Source organism: Cavia porcellus, unplaced genomic scaffold (assembly GCF_034190915.1).
Source record: "Cavia porcellus strain 051 isolate PalLab524CR breed Dunkin Hartley unplaced genomic scaffold, mCavPor4.1 scaffold_6, whole genome shotgun sequence".
Taxonomy (NCBI): domain Eukaryota; kingdom Metazoa; phylum Chordata; class Mammalia; order Rodentia; family Caviidae; genus Cavia; species Cavia porcellus.
The window spans coordinates 102,299,855-102,323,760 of NW_026947489.1; the positions used below are offsets into that span (position 1 = coordinate 102,299,855).

Sequence of the window (23,906 nt, forward strand, 5' to 3'; positions counted from 1 at the left end):
TTACTGCACAAAGCAAGAAAACAACAAAGCAAGGCCAAGGACAGAGTGAATGTCTAAACCTTTATCCCAATAAGAGATGAAGGAGATTTTTAACAGAAGTTAGTTGATCTTCACTCGGAAGCTGGCCGATGTCTGATGTCAGCTAGGAACTCCCTGCCCCTGACTCCCTGGATAAGAGGGGTGTGGTTCTCCACTTTGTGATGGTGTGTCGTGAGTGTCTAGAGCACTCTGAACTCCGGGCAAGGTAAACACGCACGCCTTGTCGGGACACGGGGGGTACAGCGCTTGGAAAAGAAAGACAGGAGAGACACCTTTGCTGTCTGCACCGCGTTACACTGCACTGCACTGCACTGTACGCACAATCTTTATTTTAGGATTCATATATAGTAAACCCGATCAATTCACAGAGCCCAGATAATTAAGTAGTGAAAAGGCATTCTTTGTGGCAAGCTACAACGTGACAGACTACAATGTTTATTTTAAAACTATCTAAGTGAAGTAAATAATCACAACCAGTTCTCACAACTTCTCTAGCCCAGGAAGAAATTCATTAGCTCAAGAATGTTGTTAATTTGTCTGCTGTTAGTGTCACAAAGGGTGGCCAGCCACTTCCTCAAGACTTCTGCAAAACAAAGCCAGCTCACAGTATGGATTCCAGAGGGTGAGGGCTCACTGAGAACAGGCATTCCCGTTCTACCTCCTTCTCGCATACCAGGGCGGCTATTGTAAATTGCAGGTTAGAGGGGGTTGGGCCTACAAAGTGACACCTCATCCCCCACACTTCCTTCCTTTTTATTTTTTAACAACAATTTCCATAAGATCAGGTTATTAATAGTATTTTGTCTTATGCAGTAAAAATACACAAGAACTATGGCAATGAGAACTATAATTAAACTAAGTCCCATGCCACTAAAAGTGTGGGTTATGCTCTGCCAGATTCCTTTGGAATCTAATCCTTTCAAAGATTGAGCAAGCAATTGCGCGAATTGTGCTAGGGATTCATCATCATTTTGCTTTGTAAAATCCTTGTCAATTTGATTATGCAAAGATTCTATTTCCTCCTGGGCAGAGGTGTTTCCATTTAGATACATTTTAATCATTTCCCATTTATGTTCTGTTTGATTATAAGGTCGTTGGGTTATACAGAAAGTAGTTGAATTCCAATCATATTTTAAAAACACTTGATGATGAAGAGCCAATATTTTTCTACCCACCCATTTAACTGTTTGTTTAAGGAGATCTATTTGTTGTTGTAGTCTGGCGTTTATTTGCCACTGAGTTAACCAAAGTTTATGAGAATTTTTATGCCATAATTCTACAACATGTTTTTTTTTTGCAAAGAGGTTTGTAAAGCTATTTTTGAGACTGTTGCTAGGGAGGCTACAGTTATCAGACTTAACAGTACAGCAACCACTATTTTAATAAATCTTTTTGTACGTTTTAACAGATGTTTAAAAAATTCAGTAGTAACAGAAATTACCGGGTCTTGAGACCATGGTCGAGTTAAATTTACAGGCAACCAAATATGAGTTTTTTGTTGTAACAGCATAACTGTATAAGGCTTAGTGAAATTTAGTGTGCTATTTAAGCATGTAAACAATTGACAATTTAAACAAGTACAAGAAAAATGTGTAAAATTAAAAGTTCCCACTAAAAAGACATAAGGCAGAGGTGCACAAACAGTAATATTATACATTTTAAACCTAGTAAAATTATAAGTAGTAGATACAGATCGACTAGTCCCTGAATAGGAAACATTGTACAAGGTTACAGGTTGCATAGCGGCTGGAATCTTCCAAATATGATTTTGAAGGTGATGAGGGTATTCTTCGGCTGCAACAGCAGGGTTAGCGATTCCACCATCTCCCCACCACAAGAGAGCCGTCTTTTGATGAAATATAGGAGCTCCGTCAGTTATTTTTTTTGGATCTGGAAGACTATACACAACAGAGAGATTACATCTTGTCTCATTCCATTCAGCACATCCATTAACGAATTTTCCAAATGGTCCCCAAATAATATACCCATCAATATTTTTAGCAAATTTTCCCATACATAGTTGCCAAATTATGGGATTATAAGAAATATTTTTATAAGTGAATTCAGGGCATACAGGAAATGTATTTGTATCAGGTGCTGTTAAATTTCTCCAGGTAACATTAAAGGTTTGAGCAGCCAAGGCTTGAAGCCTTGTTCTTTTGTTGCCTGCTTTTATTCCATGTTGAATCCAATACTGCCATCCCAGAGGGATGCAAGGCGGTTCCCCAATGCAAATAGGCCTTTGATTACCATAATAAGTAAAATTGAATAATGTCCCATCATCTTGATTGTGGGGGGTTAAATCAGCCCACGGTGCTGACAAAATTTCTCTAGGTGTGGTATAAAGTAAAATATCACTAGTTCCCCATTTTACAGGTTCTAATAAAGGGGGGTTTGGAATATATGCCCAGTACGAATGCGGAGGTACCTCAGTCCCCGACGCAACAGTGAGCAAGGCACATAAAGCTAAAAACAAGTTTTCAGGGTTTAAAGGCTTTCCTGCTTGAAGGACAAGCCGTTGCCCTTCTATGGTCAATTTCTTTAATTGTCCCCATGTAGGGAGGGGATTTAAATTTGGTCGCTGTGAGCGGCGGGATTTTCTTAGCTTTAATCTGGCCATGGCTGCGATAGGAACAAGCTCAGCATCCTCAGCCTCTAGCTGGTTTTGCGCTCGCTTCTGAAGGCACGGTTCCGGTTCCTTGGGGAGTTGTCTCCGGGGCTGGTGAACAGGATCTGGAGACGCGGGTCCTGATCCATCGTCCAGGGACCCACTGCTGAATTCCATTTTCTGTGGAGATATAACCAAAACCTTTCCCCCTATAGAGCAATGTGTCCCTCTCCCATTCAGCCTCTGGAGCTGTTTTAGTCCAAATAGGTTCATTAATCACAAAAGGCTGTTGTTGCTGTTCAAAATGTTTTTCAGCTCTTGTTAATATTTCACCTTGTGGTAAATTGAGAAAATTTAAAATAAACAATGCTTGATGCAGTAATGTTTTTGGACTGTTTTGCAATTTAAACAGTATTGGTATCTGAATATCCTCCTGACTCCTCCTTTTTAATTTTTTAATTTGTAACTTAAGAGTGCCATGTGCTCTTTTAACAATAGCTTGACCCTGGGGGTTATATTTAATCTCTGTAATATGAATAATATTATGGAGATCACAAAATTGTTTAAATGTTCTGCTAGTATAAGCAGGTCCATTATCTGTTTTGATTTTAGAAGGAATTCCCATAACTGTAAAAGTCTCCAATAAATGTACAATAACATTTTTAGTGGATTCTCCCTGTTGAGCAGTAGCCCATAGAAATGAAGAATAGGTATCAATAACTACATGTACATAAGAAAGCCGACCAAAAGAAGGTACATGTGTAATATCCATTTGTCATAATTTATTAGGTTGAGTTTCTCGAGGGTTGACACCTGCGGGAATAATTTTTAAATGTAATGGTCTACAAATAGGGCAGGCTTTTACAATCTGTTTAGCTTTTGTAAAAGGTATCTTATATTTAAGATGCAAATGTCCTGCATTTGCATGATTAAATTGATGTTTTTCAACGGGTGTGGTGAACATAACTAAGGAATCCACTGCATTGTTACCTGATACTAATGGTCCGGGTAACTGAGAATGAGAACGTAAATGAGTAATAAAATAAGAATGATTTTTTTTTTGAACATGTATTTGTAAATTTTGAAATAAAGACAATAAAGCAGGCTTATTAGAATATAACACAGCTGAATAGATATTTGTCACTACTCCAACAGAATAGGCCGAATCGGCTATAATATTAATAGGTTGGTTATGAAAATCTAAAAACACTTGTAATATAGCAAAAAGTTCATTTTGTTGTACAGAGTTAAAATTTGTCTGACGTACCCAGTAAGATTTTTGAGTCCAATATGCAGCTTTATTTTTAGATCCATCTGTAAATATAGTCAAAGCTTGTGGAATTGGCTGTACAGCTAATAAGGTATTAACCACAAATTGTTGACGTCTAAAAAAATCCCATAATTTATTTTTAGGAAAATGATATGAAAAAGTTCCCATGAAATCTGTTAAAGCAATTTGTAAGGTTTCAGTAATTGACAACAAATATTCCCATTGTTCCTTAGTTAAAGGGATAACTATATTGTTTATATCTTTTCCTATCAAAGTTATAGAACGAGCTCTACCATTCATAATTAAAGCTGCAACCATGTCAATATAAGGCATAACATTTTTAGATTGCTTAGTTTTAGTGAATACCCATTCTACTGGCATAGCATTTTGACCTAAAACTGCAGAGGGATATTGAAAAGTATTAATAATATATAAAGTTAGAGGCAATTTAGGATCAATCCTAATTAAAAATGCATCCTTAATTCGTTGTTCTACAAACTGTAATTCTTGCTCGGCTTTTGTTGTTAAAGAACGAGGGCTGGATGGATCTGAAGAGCCCTGTAGAGTAGCAAACAAATGCTGTAATGCATGGGTAGGAATACCTAGTGTGGGACGAAGCCAATTAATATCCCCTAATAATTTTTGAAAATCATTTAAAGTGGATAACTTATCTCTCCTAATAGACATTTTTTGTGGAATCACCTTTTGTCTAGTAAGAATATATCCCAAATAATGACTAACTTCTTTCTTTTGAATTTTATCCTGTGCTATTACAAGTCTAAACGGAGAAAAATATTGAGGTAAAGTTTTTAAAATATCTTCTAAAACATTTTTATCACTATATCAGAATTTTTGTCTTGCCTTTTCCGCACAACCTTCCATAAACCACATGTGCCACTGTAAATATTCTGGCTCCTTTAAAAGAATTTTGGCCAAGGCTTTCCAATCATAAGGAGCAAGATTACCATAGTGATCTGCTACCGATGTTATTAATTCTCTAGTGTAATGAGCCTGAGGGCCATAAAGGGTTACAGCCTTTTTTAATTTTGCTAAATCATCCATATTAAATGCTTCCCATCTAGGGGGAACTGCCTCTCCGTCTATTGGCTGAGGCCTGATTACAGGGAAAGCAAAGGCAGGCTTTTCCTCATCAGAATCCCCTAATTTTGGTAGATCAGCCAAAGCTAGCTTGGCTTTACTCCAATTAGGGTTAGATGGAGGAGGTGCAGAGGGAACTATAGGCGGGTTCTGCTTAACGGAGAGTTGTTTCACCTCTTGTGTTAAATGTTGTATAGCCTGTAAAATTGGGCGATTGTCATAATTTGATATTGCTGCGGCAGCTAAAGCTGAGTCGGCTGTAGTGGATTTTACTTTTAGTTTGGACGCCTTTTCACTACTTAAAGCGATAGCGTCATTTTGAACTACATTCTGCTCCTCCTCTGTGAGGGGCAATTCCTGAATAACTGGCTTAATTTCTAGTTGAAGATTTTCTACAATATGTTCATCTTCCATAGCTTTTAATAAAGAGTACACAACCGACCAAATAGCCCAAAAACGTAAAGGAATCTTTTCCTCCTGTTGTATAGCCCTTTCTATACTAACCCTTGCCTTCCTCCATACTTCTACATCCAAAGTTCCTTCATCTGGAAACCAAGGATTATATTCTTTAATTGTATCAATACACATATCCAAGTCAGCTGACCTGAGCGATATGCCATATATAGATAATAAATGTTTAAGAATTTTTAAGAAAGGAGAAGAAGCAGATTGTCCCATTTCCCCGTAATAAAATTATACTTACCTTCCTAAGCGACCTTCGGAGTCCCTGTTCGGGCGCCACTTGTCGTGAGTGTCTAGAGCACTCTGAACTCCGGGCAAGGTAAACACGCACGCCTTGTCGGGACACGGGGGGTACAGCGCTTGGAAAAGAAAGACAGGAGAGACACCTTTGCTGTCTGCACCGCGTTACACTGCACTGCACTGCACTGTACGCACAATCTTTATTTTAGGATTCATATATAGTAAACCCGATCAATTCACAGAGCCCAGATAATTAAGTAGTGAAAAGGCATTCTTTGTGGCAAGCTACAACGTGACAGACTACAATGTTTATTTTAAAACTATCTAAGTGAAGTAAATAATCACAACCAGTTCTCACAACTTCTCTAGCCCAGGAAGAAATTCATTAGCTCAAGAATGTTGTTAATTTGTCTGCTGTTAGTGTCACAAAGGGTGGCCAGCCACTTCCTCAAGACTTCTGCAAAACAAAGCCAGCTCACAGTATGGATTCCAGAGGGTGAGGGCTCACTGAGAACAGGCATTCCCGTTCTACCTCCTTCTCACATACCAGGGCGGCTATTGTAAATTACAGGTTAGAGGGGGTTGGGCCTACAAAGTGACACCTCATCCCCCACAATGGTGGTCAGCCCAGTTTTCCCTAGAACTCTGTCATCCCCTTTGGCCTGTCCCTGCACCATGGTCACTCAGATGAGAAGCTCATCCTTTTTCTAAGTTTCCACACACATGGATTTGGAGGTAAACAGATTTTACTGCAGATTTGAGCAAATAGAAAGAGGTACATTGCTTAAAATTGAATCTCAGATATTCCCAAACTAGAATGGTCTTTAGTCATTTCTGCAACTGTGAATATTGCTTCATAGTCATTCTTCATCCTCTTTGCTTCCTCTGGTGACTACGCCCTCCTCTCATTCCCCTCCTTGTCATCGCATTTGTTGAAAAGAGTGACACTGAGCAGCCCCCTCAACAGCTGTGCCGTCACTTGCTGCCCAGCCCCCAGCATATTTAAAACCAGGAGGATTTCTTAACCTGTTTGCTGAAGAAGGGCAAGAAAATGTGTTCTCTGCCAGGAATATGCTGTCTGGCAAGCATTGCGAGATGAGAGGGAGAGGTCACAGCCATCTGTCCAGAACCCCACGCTCTGAAAGTGGATTTTTGGAAGCAGCCTCAGGCCCTCAACAGTCTGCACATGGAGCTGTATCTGTTGTTGGGTGCATCTACTTGCCGCCTCAGACAAATCCGTCTGGCAACAGGTGTCGAAGTGCAGCATTCCAGGCTGAAGGCTTCTGCCAAAGGCTACTGCTCACGCTGACCAGGCCAGGGCAGAGCCAGCGGAAAATCCACCCCTGCCAGTTGCAGCGCCTCTGCCCTGTGACATTGTATGAGCAAATCAAACACATTGCAAACTTCCTCCTGAAGAGTAGGGGCCTCACAGCATTCCTTTTGTGACATTGATTCCTCTGCCAAATGTCTACTCTACAAGGCAGTCTTTTCTACGGGAGTCACTCTCTCGCTCTGCTGATAAAGATTCTGCAGGCGTGGAGAGGTGAGGTGACTCATCGAAGGTCACAGAGCAAGCAAAGGTCTCCAGCAGCAATGTACATCACTCCTGCTGAAGGGACCTCTCTGGAAGGACCAGAGGGACATTGCTATGAATCAGGCCCAAGCTGTGGGCCTGGAGGTTCCATACAGATGTTACTCTTGAAATTCTCACTGTGTGGCACTGATTATCTTTTAGGTTTATTTGTTTGTTTTCTGAGATAAGTTTTGCTGGGTAGTCCGGGCTGACCTTGAATTCACTACACAGCCCAGGCTGGTTCATCAACTCATGGTGAACCTCCTGCCTCAGCCTCCTAAGCACTGATCACTGACTTGTGCTAGGCTATGTCTAGCAGATCCTCTGGTTATCATTAACCCCACTTTCCAGGTGAGGAAACCAAGTCTCAGAGAGATTGTCCTCCGAGGCCAGGCTGTTATCCTGGCTGTGAGTCTCCTTGTCAGCACCCACAGAGCACACAATGTAATTGAGCCAACCACAGGCTCCACCCACCACATATGGTTGTCACTAAAACTTCATAAGCTCCTCCCTGATTGTACAGCTCCCCTTTCCACTCCAGCTTTCAGAAACAGCCCCCTTCAGGCTCAGCTCTTCCCAGGGCCTCAGTCAACAGGAGCTGGGCAGGCACACTGAAGTTTTCTGTTAGAAAGCACTGTGGCCTTTGAGGGTTCCCCAGGATGAGGAAGCTGAGCAGCTGTAGCTGCAGATCTTCCTGGACTCCTTCAGCCCACCCAACCTTCCAGCCTCATGAGCCAATGTCAATTTGCAATCCACGTCCCATACTGCGGGGGCGTAGTGGCGCTGGAACTGGTCCTGACTCTTGTTTTTGATCTGGGGCTTTGCTCAGACTTCAGTGAATCTTTCTTAAGGAAGGTGGCTCTCTATACATGTTAAAATAAAAACTGCAACCTAGCTCATTCCAACTGCATTCTCAGAACACAAAATTTGAGAACTGTATTCAGGTTCTATAGTGTGTGTGTGTGTGTGTGTGTGTGTGTGTGTGTGTGTGTGTGTGTATCTGGGGAATGAGAGAAAGATGTGGAGGGGGAAAGAAAGAGAGTATATTCAAAGCTCGGGAAAATCTAAGAGATTTGTATGTAGGGCCAGCTGGAGGCTCAAATAAGAACAGATGTAGCAGGCATGAGTCTGATTTCCGCAGGGCTGGGGGCTGGAAACTCAGATACGATTTCTACAATGCAATCATGAGGTTGAATTCCTTCTTGTAGAAATCTCAGTCTTTGCTTTTAAGGCTTTCAGTTATCAGATGGGACCTACTACATTATAGAGTATAATCTGCTTTGTCCAAAGTCCTGATTTAAATGTTAATCATATCTGGTGAAAGATCTTCACAGTAACCAGTGTTTAAGCAAGCAGCTAGATTCTGTAGCTGAGTCACACAATGCCCAGAAGGAATGCTGTAGGTTCTGCTCATGTGTGACTTCCAGCAGCAGGTCCAGCACTCCTTCTGTGCTGTCAAAGCTCCGGTGAATCAGAGTGGCCTGGCAGACGCTCCATGAGCTATCACACAGAGCCACCGCCATAAAAGCCAGTAGCAGCTCTCCTCCTCACGGTGCTCAGCGGAGGGGTCCCAGTCAAACCTTTCCTCACCCTTTGAATTAAAGCTCTTGAAAGTCCAGGCATAAGCAGGTGCGTTTTGCAGACCTGAACTAGAAGCAAAATGCCACTTGTTGCCATTGCCATGACATTCAGGAATTAAGTGATTGAATCTCACCAGCAGCCAGTGGGTCAGCAACTCTGCAGGTGATGCCCAAGCACAAAAGTAGAGGCAGGGCCTCTGCTCGGGCTGTTACCTCACACAACAGTTTGTGTCACTGTGCTCATCTGTGGGACTGCATTTGTGGGCTTAACCCTGGTGGGAAGGAGAGTGCTGTCAGGGTTTAATTCTCCAGCTCTTGGTTCTCATTGTAACAAGGCGTCCTCTTGGAAAGGCCTTTCTTTCTACTCTAGTCTTCGAGGCTGACTGCTATTCTCTGTCAAAGCAGTGCTAAAGATTGATTCCTTAATACAGGTGACCTCAAGGCACTGGTCACCAAGAACAGTAATTCACTGCCAAGCCCCACCCATCTGCTCACAACTCTGAGTCCTAGGGAAGAGTTCAAATGGAGGACCTCATACCATATGCTCAAAGATTTCAATGCTATAAATCATGCTAACATACTGTTAAATAAAATATGTCTTATCCTCCTATCTGGACAAAACTGTATCCACAAAAGCACTTGCAAGGCAGGTTTGCATTTAGAATGCTCATCTTCCTCTGGGTTCTGAGACATAGCATTGCACTGAGAACTGCTGCATGATTCCCAGGCTGCAGACTGCCTCTCTTCTCTTTTATTCCTGGCTCCAGACCACATTGCAAAGGTGATTGCATGTATGCAGGTAAACACATCAGCCTGCATCTGCAAGCTCCATCTGTGGACCCTACAAGTGGCTACCTCTTGTTGACCTCCAGCCTAGGGGTAGCATCGAAGTGGTCTGACTTTTGGAGGATGGGTCTGGGGGACAAGCCTCCACAAGTCTGTGGAGCAAGCTCAGCTACTTGGGTAAGGAATTTAGCTCAGGACATGTAGAATGAAGCTTGGGTACAGGATAAAAGGGAGGAGCCAAGATGAAGGTGGGCTTGACCTGTTGGACATGTGGACTTTTTGTTTCATGGGCAGAGAAATGGCTTCTGAGGGGCAAAGGAGGACTCTCTAAAGTGTGGGGGCCAATGCAAGGTCCCCTTTTTCCGAAGAGCGGAGTGGTGTATTGTACTAGTCCCACAAGTATGAGATCAGAATTAGCTATTTACTCTGGGTATCAACTGCTTTGCAGGTAGATGTTCATTCTGTGTCTCCATGGTTATCACTTCTTCTCTCATCATTCTCATCTGCTTTTTCCCTTTATCACTAACATTGGAGATTTCCCCAAATTTTCCCTTTATATCACAGATTAGGTTAGGGAAGGTCGATTCTGATAATGATTGACATTTGGGGATATTTAAAATTTTTTATTACTTTATTTTTGTTACATTACAGTTTCTAAAATATCATCCAGTTTCCATTTATTCCAGATTTTAACTCGGCTGTGTCTTTCTTTGTGATCCCTTTAGTCTACTTACACCAGGATCTTTCATGGTATTCAAACATCAAGCAGATTTCTGAAAATTTATTCTGACTCATATGGTAAGTAATTTTTCAATGACAGAATTTCATTTTTCCTTTATTGTGTGTCCTATTTGATATTTTGTTTATTGTTGCTTGCTTGTTTTTGAGAGGAAGTTAAACTAGATTTTCTTTCATGCTGCCAACAGATGGCCCCAGTCCCTCTGGGGTCCCACCATCTCCCCTCCTTGCCCTTGCCCTGCTGCTTGAGCCAAGGGGCATGAGCTCTATCCCAGAAGCACATTCCCAGCCTTCCAGCAAAAGAAGGGTCTGTGGCCCTGGGACTCTTGTTCTTTGTCGAAGCGTGATCTGGGGTCCAGTTTTGTGGTTTTGATTTGTTGTGCTTTCTTGTTTTGATTTGGTCTGGAAATAGGTCATAGAGGGTCCCAAGCTCCAGGGGCTGGGCTTCTAGGGCTCTGACTCTGGCCCTATGTCCCATGATGTGCTGGGGTGCAGCACCTCTTACTGTCAGCACTGTTGTATGATTAGGGTTTTAGTTCTGAACAGGGGGCTAAGGAAGGGGAAATAGCAAATAAATCATCATGAATGTGGCTGTCTCAGAAAATTAATATTGAACAAAGAGGGTGGTGACTCTGTTGTTTTGTGTAGGTGATCTGATCCTCACATCAGTGGAAGATGGTGTGACAGAAAGTCCTCCAGGAGGGAATAAACCCATACCTTGACCTCTTTCCTTCAAGATTAAATGTAGCATCTAGGGTCCAGACTGTGGTATCCCTAATCACAACCTAGTGGCAGCAACAGGCACACGTCTTGGCACTGCCTGAAGAAAGGTGATGTCATACCTACAGACATAAGATATTTGAAAACCCAAGAGTGGGAAATGACGCTAGGCTTTACGAGATTTCCTTATGTCTGGGAAACCAAAGAGCTCTAATTTTTTGTAGGGAGATTTACACTGTAGAGTGTAATGAGCATTCTCTGGGTAAGAGGAAAATGATCCTGTGTCCCATACTGGTAGTAGTAAAAGATCAGAAATCTGCTGTAACCTAAAGCTACCCAAACCTTCTTTTTACATGGACAGTGCTATCGTCTCACCTTGGGGCACTCTGTGAGTCCTGTGTATCCCCTTGGGGAGGAGCTGCTGGAAGGTGCTTCGTGGAAGCCAACCACAGTGGGTCAGTTCTGAAGCTCAGTGGTTATAGTGAGGACCTCAGCTTCAGCTGGCTTCTGGGCTCTGTGTTGCCCTGGCCTTAGGTAACCCACCATAACCTGACCTGGAAGAGAAAAACCATCAGTCCTAAAGACAGTCCCTTCCCTTCTCTTCCTCTCCTCTCCCTGACCTGCTTCCTTGGGGGACTGGTTCCATTCTCCCATTGTTATAGATTGAATTTCTTTGCTCCACTTCAACGTGACACAGATGTTGTGACTGCCTTAGTCTGAGCTCTGTGCAGCTTCTCATCCAACTGCTAATAGAAACCAAGTTCCTGTGTCCCTGTGTTGAAGTCTAGGAATTTTAAAATTGACTTTTAAATATTATCCTTTTTAATGGGCATATAATTCTAGTACATATTTATGGGCCCAATGTGATAATTAATGCATGTGTACCATGTGTAATTATCCAGGGTAATTAGCATTTCCAAGTCCTTATGTATTCATCATTTCTTTGAGTTTAGAGTCATCCAACTCCTCTCTTTTTGTTCTTTATAAAGTATATAATAAGTTATTATAAGTGACAGCCACTCTACAGTGCTACAGAATACTATAACTCACCCCTCCTAACTAACTATATTTTGGCATTGGACCTCATGCTATTCTCTTTCCTTTTCTTAGACTGTAGCAACTATTCTTTTCTTTGATACCAACTATTTCACTTTCACTTATGAATAAGCTTATGCATTATTTGTCTTTCTGTCCCTGCTTTATTTTATGTAAAATAATATCTTCCAGTCTATCCATTTTTTCCCACAAAATACAAAATTTCACTCTTTCTTATGGCTGAATAATATATATATTTTCAGTTATTTCCATCTGTTCACCCATTGATGGGCACCTTGGTTGGCTCCATATCTTGACTATTGGGTATAGATCTGCAGTAACATGAGAGTGCAGGTATCTTTTTGATTGGCTGATTTCATTTTCTTTGGAAATAGTCCCAGAATTGGGATCACTGGATTTTACAATAGCTCTGTTTCTTTTGTTTTGTTTTTTGAGGAAGCTCCATACTGTTCTCCATGATATCTGTTACAATTTATATTCTCACCAAGAGCCTATCACCATTCTTTTAAAGTCTGTAAAGAATTAACCACACGGTCTCTTTGGTCAGAGTTCTTCAGTGCACAGTTCCCCCTAGCTAGAGGTGGGGTTGTCCTGTCAGCAGAGCTTACAGCAGAAGGCTCCAGGAGTGGAGACGACAGAGCCAGCCAGAGACTGGCCAAGAGTCTGCCATCATTTCCATTGCTTTGCTGTATTTCCTTCGAGTGTTTTAATAAAAGGTAGAAGAGGATTCACCAAGTTCTTCCTGTTAGACTGAGGCTGAGGACACTTTACTTGTGACACTTTTCTGTGATATCAGGTCACCAGCCACATACCTGTCATCTGACTCTCTGGGAAAAAGACTGTAAAAACTCTTCAGCGCCCGAGTATTTTAAACCTGGAAATCTACTGAACTTTGGTAAAGCATTAATGTTTTATAATTCAATGGCAAATAGTGCCGATACATGATTATTCTTATTTGAAGTCAGCAATTCAAAGGGGACAAGAAACAGCAACAATAACAGAGGAGGGTAGGCAGTGTGAGGTTGAGGACGTATACTATGAGGATGTAATAAAACCTGTTTCCCTTGTGTTTTATAATTTATCTAGGCCACTGTAAAACTAACCTACTATATATTCTGCTTCCGAATCCCCAGGCAGAGTCTGCCTTCCCTTGCATTTCTACAGGTCTTTGTTCATATCTCAATTTACCATTTACCAGAGTGAATTGTGTTTATTTGCTTATGGGTCTGTTTCCCTGCTAGACCAGAACCTCTGGGGAAGAATCTGTCTTGTGTTTGCCTCTGTACTCCTATCGTGAATTGGACTTAAACATAGTGAAAGTTCAATAAATATTTGTTGAATGAACCAGACGCAGGTCTTGTTGAGCCCACCTGTACTCCAGCGTGAACAATCCTCCAGCCTTCTGCTTCTCACTCCATCCACATCCTCTTGAGGCTCACTGCTTCCTGTCATCTGCTTCCTTTCCCATTAGAGGTTTTACCCAAATCCCAACCCACATAACCCTTGCAGTCTTTTTCCTCAGAACTTAGCTCCGAATCATATTCCTCCTAATACTGCTTGAGGTGAACAGAAAGCTCTCTAGCACCATGATACAGCACTTCCTGAGCACGGATTCTTGTTCTCCATGGGTCTTTTGTTTTCTTGTGCACATTTGATGAGACAGGTGTCCCCATACTCCCTTTTCTGCCTCTTACGCAGGTACGCGACATATTTATGCTCCATAAGCACTTTGCATATTGCAGCCCCTTACTCCATGTCCACCCTATTGGCATCATATCTTTGTCATGCTATTGCCTGACTCTTGTATTCTTCAGTCTATGCCCGTCATGAACTGCATGCAAACACCACAGCATCCAGGGGCCCTCGCTTCTCTGGGTCACTGTGCAAGGGGCTTCATGTGGGTCCTTCCTGATTTCTTTCAGGATTCCTTCTTATGCTTGTACTAAGGTAAGAGAGGGGGACAGTCCATGTTCCTTTAGTTGGATTATTGCCATGGCCACCATCTCAAATAGTCCCTTTCTGAAGCACAAACTGGGATGTGCTGACACTTTGTAAAACCAAAGCAAATTTGTGTTTGGCTTCTTTGCTTAGCTTGAGAGGCAAAGGCGATCTAGGAGATGGCATGAAGCCTACCCAGGAGTAGACTCAGCTTCAAGGAGTAGACTCAGCTTCTTTCACTAAGGGAAGCTTCAATCTGGCATGAAAGCAGGTTTTTTTTATTTTGTCTCTTTTGGTACCAGGAATTGAATTCAGGGACTCATGCTTACTGCATAGATGCTGTACCACTAAGCCATAGTCTTAGCATGAGAGCAGGTTTTATTAGGGATCACATTGATAACAAGTGTTATATGGGGCTGCCATAACAAAATATCACTATATAGGTGACTTGCATCATAGTTTCTGACAGTTCTGCTGACTAAAAGTTCAGAATTAATTTCAGAGTCCTTCTAAATCCTGTAGGATATTGTATTAACTAACTTCCCGTTGCTAGGACAGAATACCTGACACCTTCAACTTAAAGGAGAGATTGATTTGGCTCATAGTTTTAAAGGGTTCGGTCCATGTGTAGTTGGTTGGCTTAGAGTCAGAAATGGCTTTGTGGAAGAAAGCTTCAACTTCCAGAACCATGAACTAAATAAAATGCTACATTACGTCCCCAACTTGTGATCAAATTCTGTTCTGGGAGAATTTCTGGAAGAAATCTGTAAGTCAGATTTCTCCTTACAGAGAAATCTCCTTGTTCCTAAGCAGACAGAGTGAGTCTCACATAGTGCACCTGAGAAAGTTCACAATTCAGTTGTTTTTAAGTTACGGACTTACTTTCATTCTTCATGAATTACCTGACCACAGGTATTTTGTTATAGTAACAGAAAATAAACTAAGCCACTGTTCTTCCCACTAAATTCTTTTTAAGGGAGGTACCTACAAGGAACAATGGCTAAATGAAGGAAAAAATAGCACCCTTGAACACTGACTGGGCAAGCTTCATAGTTAAAGGTACTCACTGATTTCTGGGTTCCCACTACTGATGTTACAACACTGTCTCCTTTACAAATAGCTAGGACTGCAGTGTCAGAGAGAGAGAGAGAGAGAGAGGCCTGTAGGGGGAAGTACTGGCACCAGACAGCATAAGAGGAGGAGGAAGAGTTCCAGGCACTGGTGTAAGGGGCTCCATTGCAGAGGAGAACAGATCTACCAAGGGGCTGTAGGTGATGTCAGCCCAGCTCTCTGAATCAGATTTCACATGGGAAATCTGAGTACAGTGGTGGATAGAGCAGTGTACATTATCTGTGTGATGAATCTGCTTTGAGAAGCTGGAGGAGACAGAATGAACTCCAGATATTGGGCTAGGAGCTGATTAAAGCTCTCCTCTGGTCTCTGGCACAATTACTAGGCACATGAGGTTACCCAGCGCAGGGTGTGTTGGCTGTGAAGAGATGGTGGAGAAACTGAGTATAGTTACAGAAAACAGAAACCAAGACAGAACCTGAGCTTTTGTCAGCATGTCCCTTTTGTTAAGGACCCATTACACAGTACTTATTTCCATCACTTGTTCAGGCTTTGTGTGTCTCTCTCCAGCTACCATACTCACTTGGCAGGACAAACCTAGGTATCCTCAACCATGCACCACCTTGGATTGCAGCAACTGTGTGTGACCGGAGAAAATCCACACAGGCAAGCCAAGAAGCTTTCTTACCATTTACAATCTCAGTCTACTGCCCAATATCCAATATGTATCTAATCAACTTACTTCTCCATCCCTTGGGGTATTATTTCATACCTTTGTCTGTCTTCTAAAATCTTTGACTCCATTTTGGTATGCTTCAAGATGATCTAATAAGTAGGAATTTAACTGAAAAATTAAAACCATCAGATATGAACTCCTCCTAGCCTATGTCTGCATTCACTTGTGTCTTCCCCATTCTGCTGTCCTAGTATAAAAGTAAGCACACGCTGTTCTCATATCAGATCAGCTGCTCCTGGGTCCTCTGGGGGCTCTCTGTCCTCACCTCTCTCATCTTCTCAAGGTTTTATCCCTCTGGCTACTTTCTTTTCCTCCCAAACTACCAGACCTCCCCTTTCTGAGAGGGCTACTCTCACCAGTTCACAAAAATAATAGACTCTTCTTCATCCCTAAAAGTTCCTCCTTGGTTCCCTCATCTCTCTCCAACTACTGCCCATTTGTCCACATCCCTTCATAGGTTAATGTCTCTAAATACTGTCTACATACTTGTTGTCTAGTTTCAACCTTGGAATAGTCTCCAGATTCCTCACATTAAGTCTGTTGTATCATGCCACCAAAAGGTCACCTGCCACCAAACTTCCCCTGGTGTGGAATCCAGTAGGTAATGTGTATGCTCAATTGACTGCTTGTCTCAGCTACTTTACCCTTGGGTGGCTACTCCTCATGACACCACATGTTTGGTTTTCTTCTTATGTCTTATACTTCTGACAAGTTTTTTCTCAGTCTCTTTTACAGGCCTTCTTCTATCAACATCTACTCACTGATTTCTCACAAGACTTATCTGTCTTCTCCACTCTCTTCTTATATTATTTTCATGGCACAAAATATCACCTACATGCTGATGGTGTCTAAATTTATATCTCTATCTTAATTTCTCCTTTGATCTCCAGACATACATATCTAACTGACTCCTTATACTTCCTGCTTGATATATTATAGATGTCTCAGCCTAAATACATCAGAAAGAGAGCTCTTGATTTTCTTCCCCTCTACCTTCAATGAAATGAATTCTTCTCATAGGCTACTAATCAGTTTCAGCAAACTGCAAAACCACAGTCATTTGCTTAAGACCAAAATGAGGTGTTATTCTTTATTTCTTCATCTTTTAAAAAAAATCAACAAATCCTATCATGTCTATCTTCTGAGTGTATTTTAAATCCATCTGTTGGCTTCCTTTGTTCTTCACCAGTCAAAACCTTCAGAATCTTTCCCCCGGACTCCTGCAGTGGCCTCTTGACTGGTCACATCAATGTCCTTTAGCTTACTTCAAGTTTCTTTTAACACAAGGATCAGAGAAATCTCTCAAAAACAAAATAAGTCACGTTTACCCCAAACTCTCAAAATCCTTCAGCATCTTTGCATTGCATGTTTTTTAATACTGATGTATAATTTATGCACAACAAAAGGTGCAAATTTTTTATTAGTACATGTTTTGATACATAATAAATACATTCATCTTGGGGAGTTGGTGCTTATCGATATCACATTTTAATGCTTCTTATTTCCCCTTCTGTTCCCCTCCTCTCCCTCTTTCTCTAAATTCCCTTTCCATTTGAAAAAAGTCTATTTCTCATTTCCTCTTATCTACTTTTATTTTGTTCTTTAAATTATTTACGCTTTGGGTTTCTCATATAAGAGAAGCCACGTGATACTGAAGGTTCTGTGCCTAATTTATTTCACTAAGCTCTGTGGTTTCAAGTAAAAGATGCCAGTTTTATGTGGTCTACTCAATGAGTTTTCATAGACACAAGTAGCCAACACAAGTTTCATCTTATACCAATGGTTTGTTCCCTTTTCCTTGCCTAGCAGTATTCTGTTCTTTGCATGTACCAAACTATGCTTATCTGTGCTTCTTCTGAAGGATGAATTTTTTCCAGTGTTGGGCTATTACAGATAATGGCGCTTTGAACATTCACAGACAATCTTTGTGTAATCATATGTCTTTCAGGTAATTACTAATAGCATTGCTAGGTCAAATGGTAAATTCATACTCAGAGTTTAAAGAAATTGTCTGTTTCCGAAGTGACTGCATTTTTATTGTATTGAACGTAGAATCTGAACTTCTTACATGGGTGAAATTCTCTTCTTTTTTCATATTTTCTCCTCCCTTTATCTGTTTTAATTCTTTTTTCCCACCTCTGTGCTCATCTCTGCGGCTCCACTTACCTGGTTCTTAGACCCCTCAGTTCCTGGTCCCTCAGGCCTCAGAGAGCCTCTTTTGCCCTCTTCTCAACTCTTATTTGCAAAGTGCATGACTCTCTAGTGAGTAGACTTTGGTTTGCCTTGTACATACCCCTGGGTTGGGGAAGAATATTCCTCATGTTGTAACCCTCTTCTAAAACCTAGTGCCAAAGAAGGAACACAAGACTTCATTCTAAGAAATTTGAAAACATTTCAAATGAATGTGCCTATTCATTTATATAATTATACGGAGAACTTCCAAAAAGCGCTCATTCCAAGTGCTTCAGGAAAACAGAATAATGAGTCTGAGTGTTGAGAGGAGACAAACTGCCATGGAACCCAAGGTTCCGGGAAAATCAGCACCAACACCCTGAGTGAGCATGGCCTCCCTATGAGGAAGCATGCTGTTCCAGAAGGAGTCTGTTGTCAGAAATTGGGGCACCCAGCCAAGCCTGGGAACTGCTTTGTTAAACTGGACACAAATGCTTCATACCCTAAGAATGAAGTCCATTTTATACTGCTGTAGAGAAAGTGTTCCTTGACTAAGCCAGCTTAGCCTCCATCACCTGGTTCCCAAATACATACACTTGCTTTAAAGACGCACATTTGAGACTTCTCTCCCAGCCTAAGAAGGTGAGAATGAGGCAGAATATAAACAACAAGCAGAAGCAATGGTGCCTCTTGCATAAAATGTAGCCTGGAAGATTGGATCAGGGATGGAACAACTGATCGATAAAGGGCACATTTTATTTGTTTCAAAGACAGTATGCTTTTGTACTTTCAAAAGAAGGATTTCTTCTAGTTATTCTAAATGGGTAGAGGAGTAACCGGCCTCCTTGGGAACCAAACTATATCACAGAGGATCCTTAGCTGAAAAACAATAGAAATGGACAGCGATCCCTGAAACAAGGAAAGGAAAGTTATTGGAAAGATGGCAAATAGCTCTGAGATTGAAAAATGGGTTAGAAGTCAGATGACTGGAGACCCACAAACCTGGGGAGCTGCAAGGGGGTGAGCTGCAGGAACATTTCTCTAGAGATCTGCCACCCAAAGAGTTAGAATAAAAATTCCTGTATGGAGTTGGCTGGCTCCAGGGCAGGGTGGAATGACAGAGGAGCATCACAGAGGAGACACAGTTCATGGCAGCAGAAAGCAGAATACACGAGCTATGACTACAGGTTTTCTGTTCCTTATGTCTTACCCAGGCTACCTGCCCACTCATACCCTTAATCCTGGCATTGCTCCACCGATCAGTTCCAGCATCGCCTCCTTGATCCAAGCAGCACAAACCCTGGATCCAGCCATCTCTGAAAAGCCCTATGACCACATGAAGCTTTGGGGAGATATAGACACAAGCCATAACAATTTCTTTTACACCATAAAATTACAATAAATTTGAATAAATTGCACGACTGATGTTGAAGTAGAGGTGGCCCTAACGTAGCTCTGCTTTGGAAGATGTTGGCAGAGAATAGAGGGAGAGATAAAGTATATGAGGAGGTAGAACAGAAGTGTGGTGCACATCTGTGGCTTTGCCAATCACGGTCCTTCTGACTTTTACATTTTATTTCTGGTGCTCACCCTGCCTGGACTGTTCAGCATGGCTGGTTTTCTTCATCCACCAAACTCATGATTGGATCAGAGATGAGTAAGTGGGCCAAATAGGTTCTTCTCTTAAGTTTTCATATAATCTTCTTGTTAATGATAAGTTTTTTCTATTGACTGGATTGAGATCTATGATAACAGAATAAAGCAGGCTCCCTTGTGGCCGTTGCTGCTATTGCCTGGAGGAAAACCTCTTGAGCGTATAAAAATGATGCCAACACGCTAGTATAAACCAGGCCCAAGGGACACAGAGAGGACAACTATATCTGCCAAGCATTCGTGTTTGCTTGGCACTGGATTTCTCAGTCTGTGAATATCAATGCTTATTTAAGGTTTACTCACTTTCAACAAAAGAGCTCAGACTAATAGAAATAAAATTTTGTTTACATGCCTAAATATAAAGAAAAGGAGAGTCCCAAGGAAAGATTAGAAAGCAGGAAACAAAATGCTAATTTAATATAGTAATTATCACCTTAGAATATTTTCCTTTAGCTTTTTCATGTATATGTGCATTAAATTTAGTTGTAATCATAGTTTATAAATTTCATTGCATGTGATGGACATTTTCCCCATTGTTAGATGGTTTGCACAAACTTTTTTGTATAATTTAATATCTGTTTTATACTGTGAGGATGTAGTAAAATTGAATTAATCATTCATGTGTTGATTTTTAAAAGGAATTTCCCTAGTTTTCATAGTAATAAAGTGAGGGTCAACCTCAAGGAAAAGTCCTTCATTTTGGAAAATGACTAATTCCAGGGCAGGAATTGGAGCAAGTCGTGAGACTAGGAGAGGGAGGAGCTTTCTTACTCTTACAGTTCCCATGTGGACGTTTTCCCAGTGGGGTATGTTGCCTGGTGCCAGAGTGCCTTCAGTCCCCAGCCTCCAGACATGGTGCACACCGTGGCCAAAATGATTGCACACGAAAGCCAACAACGTCTATCTGGTAAATAGATGCTATGATACCAGGGAATGGCAGTGGGGGTAGAGGGAGGTCTTTGCCCGTCCTCTGTGGCTAATGGCCCTGGAGATATGTGTGTGTGTGTGTGTGTGTGTGTGTGTATGTGTGTTTCTTAATAATTTTGACTTTCCCTCTCCCTCCCTACAGTCCTTTCTCTCTGGGTCTCCTGGCAGCCTGCTCCAGGGTACTGGGCTGTTTTGGGCCTGAGGTACCTTGAGCTTTGGGCATCACGGGCCAGGCATGTGAGCACTTATTTTCGACTGTGACTTTCCCAGGCTCTTTGCATTGTAGTATTGGTGTGTGCAGAGGATAGATGTATGCTCTTGAGGAAGCACACCAGAGAGAAAGTGTGTTGACCATATTGGTGACTTTCAAGCATTACAGGTGATTGTCTTATCCTCTGTACAGATGAAAGTATGCAAAAAGACAGAGTTCATTTGTGGGCATGCTTTGCTCGAAAACACTTGTTGCATTTCTAGCAATATTTAAGAAGCAGAAATTCTAGGTAAAAATCTCTGAGTAAGAAAAGATTTCCTTCTCTGATTGGAACATGCTTTCAAAAGTAGTTTAATTTGCATAATGAAAGTCATATGATTTTATTTTGTACCTGAAGCTGTTAAAGTGGCATGCTTTTAAAATTGTTATTTTCAAAATCAGCTTCGTTGGTGTATAATTTATAGACAATAAAAATCACCCAATTTTCAGTGTACAGTTCCACAAATTACCTCTAACAATTGCTGATCTGCTTGCTGTCATTGTAGTTTGGCTTTGTCTAGAATTTCATGTAAATGAAATCATACAGAATGTCTTCTTTGACTCAATATGTTTTAAAGATTTATCTTTGTTGTGTGTATCCATTGACAGTTGTGTCACAGTTTTTAGGATTTATTCACCACTTGATGAACATGTGGATTGTTTCCATTTTGGATAAAATGGCTTGGATATTTGAGTACCAGTCTGTATGAACATACATTTTAATTTTTTATGGTAAAGTAACTAGATTGTGCATTAGTCAGAGTTGTCTAGAGAAACAGAAGCACTAGGAGACATATACATGTATGGAAACAGAATTGTTTCAAAGAATTTAAGGTTTGTCACACCCAGAACCCGATGGGGAAGCCTAGCAGGCTGGATCCTTAGGTTAGAGCTGCAGTTCCTTGTCATAGCATCCTACGGTAGCCAGAAAGAGCCAGGGTTGCAGGTGACTTCTGAGGCCACCTATTGGAGAATTCTCTCTTGCTGCCATTTGTTAGATGCAGGCTCATAATATGGAGGACACTCTACTCACTATCTACTGATTAAGTATAAGTATCATCCCCAAACATCTCTGACAGACAAACACAGAGTAAGATTTGACCATTTATCTGCCACAAATGCTCAGACAAGCTGACACATAAAGTTTGCCTTCCCCAAGTAGAGTTGCCGAACCATGTGTTAAGTTTCATCTGACTGTGTAAGAAATTGGCAACTGGTGTTCTCAAACTGGCTGTGCCATTTTGCATTCCTACCAGTGGCAGGTGACAGCTCCCCTTGCTTCACATCCTTGCCAAGCCTTGGTGTGGAGGGAGTGGGGGCTGGGGATGCAGCAGTTTTTCTCTGCAATGTAAGTTTATTTTCCCCTAATGATTCATAGTTGAACTTCTTTTTGCGTACCTGTTGACCATTTGGGTATCTCTTTTGGAGAAATGTGTCTGTCTAAACACATGATTATTTGTATTTAATACTGTATATACTTATATTTATTGTATCACTAAATTCTAAGAGCTTTATATAATTATGCTTTATATAATATGCTTTTATGTAATAGAAATGTTTGGTGTATTGAATATTTCCTCCGTCTGTGACCCACCTTTTTATCTTCTTCTTTTTCCCCTTTTTATCTTCCTAATAATTTCTTCTGAATTTTTTTCCATTTTGAAACAGATTTACCAGAATTAGAAAAATTTAAAAAAAAACAGAAAAGTGCTATAAACTCATTATTCAATTTCTTAATGACAATACCTTATAGCACTGTACTACGACACCAAAACTAGGAAAAACTGACATTAGGACAATGCATAGACTTCATTTGGATTTTGCCAGTTTCAAATGCACTCATTTTTCTGCATGTAAATATATGTACCTTTATCACATATATGGATTGTTTATGTATTCTCACAATGGATATGCGGAAGTGTAACGGTATCTTTTGAAGAACAAAAATGGCATATTTAAAAATACTTTGCCCAGACTTGAGTTATAAAGTCTTTCACATTTGTTTCTAGACATTTTGTGGTGTAATGCTTTACATTTAGGCCTACAACATGTTTATATATGATATAAGGTAATGACTGAGGGTTTTTTCCCTTTGTTTTTGGAAACTCCATTGCTTCAGCATCTTTGTTGGAAAGACATAATACCATAATATTTTGAGACAGCTATGTAAAATATAAACCGGCTATTGTTATATTTGTTAACTTATTTCTGCACTTTATATTCTGTTCCTATTGGGTCTCATGGAAATAAGACTTAGTGGAAATAATTTAATGTCTTGATTACCTATGAAGTAAGAGGTAAAATCAGATCATATGCACTCCACACTTTGTTCTTTTCAAAATTATTTTGATGTCCTTTACAACTTCCATAAAACTTTACAAGCAGACTATGAATTTTTAAAAAACAGAACAAGATAAAAACAAATCTTGTTGGGGTTTGGTTGGGATTGTAATAAATTTACAGGTTAACAGGGGTTGCTATTACATGGAGATGTAATTAATTTTTGTGTATCAACCTTATGTCCTTCAAAAATTCTAAACTTGCTTATTAATTCTAGTAGCTTTTGGGGAGAGTTCATAGAATTTTTATACACTTAAGCATGTCATCTGAGAATATTTCTTCTTTTTCAACTGGATACCTTTTATTTCTTTTTCTTGTCTTACTGCACTGGATAGGAAACCAAAAACAATGTTGAATAGAAATTCTAAGAACAGATATATTTATCTTTTTCTTAGTAAGAGTAGAGCATTTTGTCTTTTATCATTTAGTATTATATTAGCTACAGGCTTTTAAATTTTTGTAGATGTCCTTTACTGAACTCAAAAAATTTTCTTATGGTTTGCTGAGAGTTTCTGTTTGTGTAACATCATGAATAGATGGTACAGATTGTCAGATGCTTTTTCTCTACCTAGTCATTTGACATTTTTAAAAGACTACTATGGTGATTCACATCACTGATTTCCAAATATTATTCCAAAGTTGCTCTTCT

At 40.7% G+C, this 23,906-nt stretch overlaps 1 protein-coding gene across 2 annotated transcripts; it reads right to left on the reverse strand.

Moving 5' to 3' along the window:
• Window positions 1-312: 312 nt before the first annotated feature.
• Window positions 313-6,299, reverse strand: LOC134476587 (endogenous retrovirus group K member 25 Env polyprotein-like). 2 transcript variants are annotated; one of them, XM_063251906.1, is made up of 2 exons: window positions 5,719-6,299; window positions 313-2,848 (listed from the first exon to the last, which is right to left on the reverse strand). In XM_063251906.1, the coding sequence occupies exon 2, from the start codon at window positions 2,822-2,824 to the stop codon at window positions 1,316-1,318; it is 1,509 nt and encodes a 502-aa protein (XP_063107976.1). In that variant the 5' UTR covers window positions 2,825-2,848; window positions 5,719-6,299; the 3' UTR covers window positions 313-1,315. The 2 variants fall into 2 exon arrangements, with proteins under 2 accessions (XP_063107976.1, XP_063107975.1); XM_063251905.1 differs by having other exon boundaries at window positions 313-2,827; window positions 5,719-6,298.
• Between the last annotated feature and the right edge of the window lie 17,607 nt (window positions 6,300-23,906).

Bases quoted from the DNA above. Each gene is read 5' to 3' on its own strand.
- LOC134476587 (XM_063251906.1), bottom strand. From the start codon at position 2,824: ATGGAATTCAGCAGTGGGTCCCTGGACGATGGATCAGGACCCGCGTCT.